This window comes from Elephas maximus, chromosome 21 (genome assembly GCF_024166365.1).
Source record: "Elephas maximus indicus isolate mEleMax1 chromosome 21, mEleMax1 primary haplotype, whole genome shotgun sequence".
In the NCBI taxonomy this organism is placed as follows: domain Eukaryota; kingdom Metazoa; phylum Chordata; class Mammalia; order Proboscidea; family Elephantidae; genus Elephas; species Elephas maximus.
Genome location: NC_064839.1, coordinates 62,844,757 through 62,854,478, shown reverse-complemented (window position 1 = coordinate 62,854,478; position 9,722 = coordinate 62,844,757). Strand labels below are relative to the sequence as shown.

The window sequence follows — 9,722 nt, the reverse complement described above, 5'->3', positions numbered from 1 at the left end:
TTGGAGCTCTAAATTAATGTCAGGATCTCAAAACTGTTTTCTCATGTTGCAGTGGGGAAACATAGATATGGCTTTTAAAGTTTCTGATTCAGATTCTAGAACGTAAAATATAGTTGTGAAGAGGTTTTTATGATGGGAAAACGCATCTACAGTATGTGGGAGATTTATGTGTTCTCAAACATCTTACCTGGTAGTGATTCTCTTAAGAAAAAAAAAAAAAAAAGGAAGGAAGAAAGAAAAAAATTTCCACCCTTAACATGGAAGTTTGTCCTCTGTAATAATCCTGCAGTTCGTGGAAACAAACTTGAAATTTTCTGAGATTAAACCGTTTTCCCAAGGTCCAACACCTGGGTTTACTTTAGGGCGGAGCTCAGTCCAGGGGGTTTAGAACAAAGTCCAGGGTGATTCTTGACTGGGTGGTGCATAAAGTTTTCTTCAGAGCTCGTTTCCAAAGTCAGCCCGGCCATGCTCGAAATTGCAGAAGCCAATACGAGAGCTAGTACGCTTTGGTGTTCAAAAAATGCAGGAGCAGGGAGAGACCGGGCTGCCTCGCCAACAGGAGAACCTCTTGGCGAGGGGAGAGCTTAGGTAGCGAGATAAGGAGTCCGAGGCGAGGAGCCACCGCAACGTCTGGCTCCAGCCGAGCGTCCCTTCCGGAGCCCACTGCAGCCTGGATCCAGCGTGAAGGTGGTGGAAGAAGAGGCAGTGGAGGAAGCAGGAAAAAGGAGGCGGGGAGGGAGGGGTGAAGAGAGGGGAGTGAGCGAGAGGGCGGCGCGCGGGGGGAGGTGGCGATGGGGAGAGCGCGCGGGGCGCAGGGAGCTGAGTGGACCGCTCCAGACCGCGGCGCGTGCGGCAGCAGCTCCTGAAGGCAGCGAGTTGGCCGCGCCAGGCTGCGTTTCCAGCGGGAGCTGCGGGCACAGTCAGGGCGCACAACAAGGTGATGTGCCTGGAAGCGTTTTCGCCAGTTCAGGGCGCCGCGGCTGGGGCTTCCTTTGGACCCACATTCCTTCCCCCGGGTTGGCTTGGGTGTGAGTGCGCGGGCTTCGGAGGTAAAGCCTGCGGGGAGGCTGCCACCCGGTCCCTGCACGTCTCCTCCCTCTACCCGCGTCGTTGCTGATGCATGTTTCCCAGGGTCGCCCTGGTCCTCGTACCCCTCGTTTGACACTGTCCACCCCTCCGGTTGTGTCTCCTTCCCCAGATGCTCAAGCTGTCAGCGGTATTGTGTGTGTGTGCAGCGGCTTGGTGCAGTCAGTTTCTCCCAGCTGCCGCCGCGGTGGCTGCGGCCGGGGGGCGGTCGGACGGCGGTAATTTTCTGGATGATAAACAATGGCTCACCACGATCTCTCAGTATGACAAGGAAGTCGGACAGTGGAACAAATTCCGAGACGTAAGTGCTGCGCACCCCGATCCCCGGGCACGCGCGAGGGCGCGCGCTGCTCTGAGGCCGGGGCCGGGGCGGTCGGGTGGTCGGTCGCTAAAAGGTGGGCCCAGTTCTCCCAGGAGAGGGGTTTTGGCTGACTCGGTGGCGCACAGCTTTTAGAGAAGTTCGCAGTTCCGATGCTCCCATCCCGGCTTGTGCAAGGGGAAGGGTTTGCTTGTTGAATGTTCAAGAGTTCGGGTCTCACCAGGTTCGCACTCTTCTTGCCCCAACCACACTCTTTCGCTGTACCTCCCTCTCCTGCCCTCCCCCCACAATGCCAAGGCTTGTAAACTCTGGCTCTACCTCCTCAACTTTCTGAATGGTGTTTTTGGCACTAGTAAACACAGCACAGCAGATGTGCCTTTGCGATGTATCGCTATTAAAGTAACTAGGATCGATGCCGTTGCTAATGGTCCATTAAGGAATTTGAGGGAGGAGGTAGAAAGATGTAAGATTTATAAATGCCTGCTCTCCAAGGGTGGGCGGTTGTTTGGCTGCACCAGTCGCCAGAAGTTGAACTGCTCCTGATTACGTAAAATTACTGATCAGATTTATGCTTCGGCAGTAACTTTAATCCAGAACATGTTTGCAGTATCTCGAATACGTTTTATTCTAAAATACATCACTGCCACAAAAACTGCGGACTTCTTGCAGGTGGCAACGAGGAAAGGGTTAATCAGTAGACTCCTTAGGGAGTTTCCTGAAGGGTTATTGAGACCGAGACAGGTTGGGAGACTCCTGACGCTCAAGGTTGTTTGCCTTGGAGCCAGTGGCTGTGACGTGCTAGTTTTTTTTCCCACCTGATCTGAGTGGAGCCTAGTAAGGGCTGCTCGTGTCAAGAGCGCAGTTCATCCCCACGCAGTCAGCTTGGTTGTCCCAGTGAGTGGGCAGCCCTGGCTGCCACTGACGGACCCCAAGCACCATTTAAAAGCCAGAAGACCCTTTGAAAGGGAGCAAGTGATTCACAGACACGTTGCTAACTCTTTCTGTGGCATTTAAGAGAATTTCTAGTGGAATCAGTCTGCAGTGTACTGCGTGGAGATCAGCTAACTTCTTTCATCACTTGGCATTATGTCACAATTTGGGAAAATGGAAGCTTAGGGTAGTTTTCCCCCTGGCTGTTCTGCCAGCACCCCTTACATAAAGTTACTGACAAGCCAGATCCAAGGCATAGCTTATTCTGGCTAAGAGATCCCTGCAAAAAACGTTAATCTGTACTTTAAAATTAGGTGTACCTAGCTAACCAAAGGGTCAGCAGTTCGAATCTGCCAGGCGCTCCTTGGAAACTCTATGGGGGCAGTTCTACTCTGTCCTATAAGGTCGCTATGAGTCGGAATCGACTCGATGGCACTGGATTAGTTGATACCAGGTGGGTATCTAGGATGAAAAATGATAATATTAATATTTAATAGAGAGCTTTGCCTTACATGCCTTAGGAACAAAACTTCAATATCATTTTATTGCTACATGAATATTCTTTATAAAAGCAAACCCCTTATACATTTGTTTTATGTAAGTTTATACTAGTATTCGATACAATCAAAACAGCAAGCAAGCAGCTGAGATATTTCTAAACTGGAGAGAATTTCTGGTTGTCACGCCTTCATTTGGAAAAACTCAGATCGAGTGTTTTGTCAGAATTTGAACAGTGCTTCCCATTACGGCATTTCATCACTTGATGGCTGCTTTAAAATCTTTTAAAAATTCATTTTAGGTTTTCATCTCTAGAATATATTTTAAATCTAGAATAAATATTCTTTGACTTTATTCAAATAACTTTATTGAATTACTATTAAGAAAGCTAATGTTTTATTGTGTGTGTAATATTATTAGGGGTTTTTATGTCCTTTGCTTTGCCTCCAACATTGCCTTCATCCATAACGCCTGACTGGTTCAGGGTTTATGTGAGCGACAAGTCTACACTGAGACACTTTTAGAATGTGTCTGATCTAAAATATGGAGGCAAGCTCAGTTTCCTACAATGGAAATTAAACATTCTAGAATTCAGCCACCAGCTTCTCTAGAGACAAAGTAAAATAGTTTGTTGCCGTAGTATTTTCAGTTATTTTGATATGATCTCAGGAAAAAGTCCATCGAATTATGTTAAACTTTTTAAATAAAGGATTTACGGAGTACAAGCAATGCGTGAAAATGTAATAAAGATTGATTTGGAAAACATAGATCAGGTTTTCACATTGTCATTTTTGTGAGATAATCACGTTTTTGCACAGATGAATTTTGGAGGATGTGGAGAGATGAGAGCTGTCATTTTTCCCCCTTTAGCCACCTGTTGCTTATTGCTAACATGCTAAAATGTGTGCTGACAGTGTGGCTTCCCAGATAATCACCCAGAATGCATAATATAAAATCCTTCTTTAGACCGCCCATTTAATGACTTATTTATCTTGGTAGGGAATCATTAGCATAAATTTTTGATTGGTCCTTCAGGATGTTGTTTATTTTTACTTCGTTTTCAGTTGGAAACACATGATTATGAGGCATATCTTGGAAAAGAATGTATGAATCTACCTTTCGGTGTTCTGCATCGGCATTTGTATCTCAAAAATGGATTTACATATTCAGTTTAGACTAAAGCAAAGAAACAAGGAAATTTAAACCTCTTATTTTAGAAACACTTTAACTGAAGGCCTTTGTTTACTGCTTTGCTTCCTTAACTGTAAATTTCATTTCATTTAGAACAAAACTTTGGGATGCCTTAGTTAGTAATAGAATTAGTCTTTTTTGTAGCCTTATGGGGCAGTTCTGCTCTGTCCTGTAGCGTTGCTGTGAGTCGGAATTGACTCAACAGCAATGGATTTTTTTTTGTTTTGGTTTCCTCTTGTAAGTGCCTAGTTGACACAACCTGTTATTTTCTAGGTAAGTCAGAAATTTTGAACTGTGCCGCCTTTTGAGTAAAAAATAAAACCTGAAAAAATATTTTGAGTAATATTTGAAAAGAAATTCATCATTATGTTTTGATGGAAAGATTTTAAAAACAAATATTACTCTTCATAGATGTTATATATAATTATGAGAATATATTTTATGTATAATAAAGCTTTAGGAATAAGGAGCATGAATTGGAAGTATTACGTGAAACTAGATGAATAAATGAAGTGCTGTTATTAATCACTAATTTTCTCAGTTTCTTCCAACATGAGCCACAGAGAAATAATAAAACCAAAAGCAAGATTAAATAAATAAGTACTAACATAGAAGAAACTTCAAATAATTTTGATCATTCTATATCATCTACACTCATTGAATGAAGCTGGGTTACTTATTTTACCCTCCAAAATGTAGAAAATGAAATTACACAGAGAACTTTTATCCTTTTGAAAATAATATATTTGGTTACTAGTACAAAAATTCTAGTCTAGATTTTAATCCCTATGATTTAGGAAAAATAAAAGTTAAGTTTAATCTATAGAGATATAGCGAAGTCACTACATTTAAATATAACTACATTAAATAGAATCAGAACGCTATTTTCAGAGTGTAATTACGTGATCTTAAAAACAAAACAACAACAACCTGGACACTAGTATATGTTTAGTATATGCGCTGGTTGCTTGCTGTTTCCTGCTTTTTTTAGCTCAGTGGGGGAAGCGTGGGAGTCTTTATGTAGGCAGACCACCAACCACTCACTACCTTCATCAAGAACCAGGGGTGAAGAATTGCCTGGCTTCATGTTTGCCTGTACATGGATGGGTCTATTAAGAGAATTGGAAATCAGGATCATTGTGAGGAAATTGAATCATTAGCTCCAATGGCTCATAGATTGCATATATCAAACATTGATATTTAATAACTTCAATTAAACCCTATACATTATCATACAATAAATGAGCATGGACTTTGAAAACCAAGAATTAATTGGTGATGCTTGACATAAGGAAACCCTGGTGACGTAGCAGTTAAGTGCTATGGCTTCTAACCAAAGGTCAGCAGTTCGAATCCGCCAGGCGCTCCTTGGAAACTCTATGGGGCAGTTCTACTCTGTCCTGTAGGGTCGCTATGAGTTGGAATCGACTTGATGGCACTGGTTTGGTTTTTTTTTTTGGCTTGCCTGACATAATGCCATCATCAACTTTTATATTTACTGATTCCACTGAAGTGGTTACAGTGATTGAGAATGATGAAAAAGAATATATATAATATATGAGAAGTCCTCAAATACTGTATATTGGAAGTGATATAAAAATATAGCAAAAGTAACAATGATCCCATGTTAATTTTACATAAATCACATAAGAAAGCCGGGATTGTACCTTTACTTCTAAGTTCAAATCGTTTCGGTTAGATTTGTATGTCAATAAAAATATCTGGGGCTCCTTTTGAACTTTGTTTTAAGAAACGTTTACCATTTGTGTTGCAGAAACCACAAGCAACTTCAATTTCAATTTATTCCTGAAGTGGTGTTTAATGCCCTTGAGATATATTGAAAACCAATGGTAAAGTCCTACAATTTAACTTTACCAAATTTACCTTAATACAATTTAAAGGACATATAAAATGCTGTGAAAATGTTGAAGTGTCTCAGATGAACACAGGTTTATAAATTGACATTTTTTAAATTTAGGGATACTAAATAGTAAATAAATCGTTCTTTTGTTTTATTTCCCCTTTTCACTTAAGCTGAGGTTCTTGCATGTACACATTAGGTAAAAGATGATGTTTGATGCCAAGGAATATTTCCTGTCACGTAGTGGGTACAGAGGAGTAAAGGCCCTGAGAGTCCATCAACCTTTACTGCTGTTAGCCAGTAAGTAAAACAATGGGTTGCTATGTTTACTGCAAGTAAAGTGCTCAATTGCTTTGTAAAGCGTTAAAACAAAACAAAAACAATGAGAATCTTTAAAGACTGCTTTCTCAGTACTCTTCTGGGGTTTTTGACTTGCCATGGTTGTACTTCTTGAGTAGCAGGCATACCCTTAGGACTTAAGTAAGGCTCCTCCTAGGTGGTGCCTTAAATAGTAGGCAGCAGAGTTAGAGGCCTTTATTTTTCAACAGTATATGCCAAAAATGAAATGAAAGAACATTAGTAATTTGGAGAAATATAACAAAGCATATCACTATTCTCCCTTTTCTGGAATACTTTCTTGGTAAATGGATATCCAGTTCTTATAAAGTGTACATTTTTAGTGCTTCTCACTCTGAAACAGTATTTTTTAACTGGGATAACCATATGTATTTCCTCATAGCCAGAAACAGGCTTTCCTTGGGAATTTTTGCCAGGTTATTCGTTACATTATCCTGAATGTTTTTCTTTTTCTTGTACTGTTTGGATGATTGTGGGCACTACATTTAAAAGTTCTTTAAAAACCTTTGTATACAATATACACATTTGCAGATTAGAGCTGGTGAAACTGTGGCATGCAATATTATTTATATTGGATTATTGTTTATATTGTCTAAATCATAAAGAGGCTTAATAATGAGAGATGCAGCTGACTTCTTAAGAGATGCAGGAGGCAGTCTTTGACAATTCCGGGGCCAATGAGGAATTGCAGCAATGTGTGTCCTGACCCCTGTTTTTGTAATCCTGATCCTTGTCAAACCATGGTTGTGGTTCAGCTTCCCCCTTTTCCATTTCTTTACTCCTACTCCACCACTTCCATGTTCACCAGTCAGGATTTAAAATTAGTTCAGGTCAAGGAGCCCAGGTAGCACAGTGGTTGAGAACTTGGCAGCTGACTGAAAGACCAGCAGGTTTGAACCCACCAGCTGCTCTGTGGGAGAAAGATGAGGCAGTGTGCTTCCATAAAGATTACAGCCTTGGAAACCCCATGGGGAAGTTCTCATCTGTCCTATATAGTCGCTATGTTTTGGAATCAACTCAATGCCAATGGGTTTTTAACGGGTTTTGTCAAGTCAGGTGTCCTATGAGGAAGGCAGGTCAGAGAAAGTTCACTGGCCTATTTTCTGAGAGGGAATTTTATGCATAACTGGGGCCAGATTACCAGCTGTCATCAGGAAGTCTGAACTGTTTATAAAGTTTAGTCCATTTGTCAGAGTTCATTCTAACAAATACCAGTCATCAAGAGGCAGACAATGCTTTTTAGCTTTTTAGTCCTCAGTTTCTAGTGAATTATGAGGAAGATGCAAATAAGCAGATTGAGAAAGAAATTACTGTATGTGTGTGTTTTTTATGTTTGTGTGTTTTGCACATGCTTATATATGTATGTATATGTGTTTATAGGCATAATTTATATATATATGTACGTGTAGACACTGTGTGTATGTGTGTAAAGTCACTATGAGTCAGAATTGACTTCACTGCAACAGGTTTTTGGTTTATGTGAGTATATGTGTGCATGTCTTCAAATAGAAAACAGATGAAATAATCTGAAAATTAAGCAATTATATATTGTATTATAAGCATTATTACGTGCCAAGTAGAAAGAAAATACCCCTAAAATGTCGTTGAGACATCATTTTTTTTTTTTTTTTTTCTGGTTAGATTTCCTGGATCTCATAATTTGAGGACATGATCTCATTTGCTGTTACTGTACACTCACAGTGTACCTGCCTGGCTCTTCTGGGAATCCAGCTTGTTTGGGATTTTATGCTTAAACTTTGGGGCTAGATATATAAAGGGAACACTGTGTACTACTCTAAAGCATTTATTTTCCTACTCATACAATCAGTCTCCTGGGTTAAATGTTTCTAGATCTCCTGATTCTGACTCAGGGTGCCATTTTATCTTCTTATATAACTTTAGTTTTCACCATTTCAAGATCTAGGTCAGAATATAATTAATTCATTACGGAATAATACTTTTCTTTGAGTCTTCTACACACACCATGCATCTTCTACAGGTTTCTGGATTTTTAATGCATCTTTCCCTATTTATAGAAATCCTTTGATCTTGACTACTTTTTCCACCTCTAGTAGTTTACAGATTTGGCTATATCCCAGTCAGCTGTGAGCACCCTATAGCAATAGCTTGTAGCCTTCTTCCCCTCAACCTCACAGTTCACCTAGGTGAATTGAAGCTGGAGGTGGCTGTAGGAGCTTGAGGACAAGTAGCAGTGTTCTGGTATTAGCACAAGGACTTGCTCAGAGGCAGAATTAGAAAATATTTACTAAATAAAGGAACACTGTATTCAGTGTGCATTGCCAACTGAACAGCTCTTCATTAAAGACTTTCAGACTGTGTTGTCTTTTATTGGACATTTCTGTTTCTGATGACCTTGAGTCCAGCTTTGGAAATGAAATGAAAAATTTAATTTTCGTAGAAAATAAATTTTCAAGTACTAATTAGTTTTAAAAAATTTTTTTTTATACTTCTTTAGTCCTATGCACCAAAATGGGATTGCAGTGGCCACTCTGTGATGTGCAATTTTAGAATGGTCACTAATGATATGACTTTTGGCAATCCTGCTATTTCTTCCAATTATTTTCCTAAAGTTCCTCCTTGATCTTATAATTTTATTGCCCTAAAATCTTTAAAGCTTTCTTGCTGCCTACTAATTAACATCCAATACCAGTATCTTCCTTCTCTTCTTGAACTACTGCACTTCAATTAATGTTTCATGAATCAAGATATCTCATAGACAGTCCAGATTAATTTCTTCTACTTCTGCCTCACTTAGAATTGCCAGTGTGTTAGTTAGAGATAGATAAAGTTCCTGCAACAGAGACCCTGAATCAGAGTGGTTTAACTAAGATACAGTGTTATTTCTCACCCATGTTATTGCCAGTTGCCATAAAGTCTATTCCGACTCATGGCGACCCCGCGTGTGTAGAGTAGAACTGTTCTATAGTGTTTTCAAGGATGTGATCTTTTAGAAGCAGACTGTCAAGCCTGTCTTCTAAGGCACTTTTGGGTGGATTCGAACCGCCAGCCCTTTGGCTGACAGTTGAGTGCTCAACCGTTTGTGTTACCCAGGGACTCCTTTCGCAACCACGTAGCCAACCAGAAATGAACTGTTGAAGGCTGGGATTTTTGGGGTTACTTCTCTATGAGTTGCCATTTTCAATCCAGCAGAAAGCAGCTTAAGAGAAGGTCTAAGACAAGCAGCTTGTGGTAGCAGTGACCTGAAAGTTGTCACATTGACTTCTGCCAGTATCCCATGGACCTGAACTTTGTCACATGGCTACATCTAGCTGCAAAGAAGGCTGGGAAATGTAAACTCTAAAGGGAAAAAAATTGTTACTACAAGAAATAAGAGAATATTGGATATTGGAAGAAAATTATTTATAACTACTCTATCTAATCATGCTGTTCCAACCACCTAAACATATTTTGAATATATTCTTAGTCTCCAGCCCTATGGCCACTGATAGGAATTATTAT

General features: G+C 40.3%; 1 protein-coding gene across 3 annotated transcripts in view; it reads left to right on the top strand.

Moving 5' to 3' along the window:
• Nucleotides 1-581: 581 nt before the first annotated feature.
• The window catches only part of SPOCK3 (SPARC (osteonectin), cwcv and kazal like domains proteoglycan 3), a 513,758-nt gene continuing 504,617 nt past the window's right edge, over nt 582-9,722 (top strand). For 2 of the 3 annotated variants that reach the window (XM_049864181.1, XM_049864183.1), the window contains exons 1-2: nt 796-937; nt 1,199-1,387. In XM_049864181.1, the coding sequence (XP_049720138.1) occupies nt 1,199-1,387 (189 nt within the window). In that variant the 5' untranslated portion in view covers nt 796-937. Of the gene's footprint in view, nt 688-795; nt 938-1,198; nt 1,388-9,722 lie in introns of those variants that run through there. The other variant, XM_049864182.1, reaches the window with a different exon arrangement.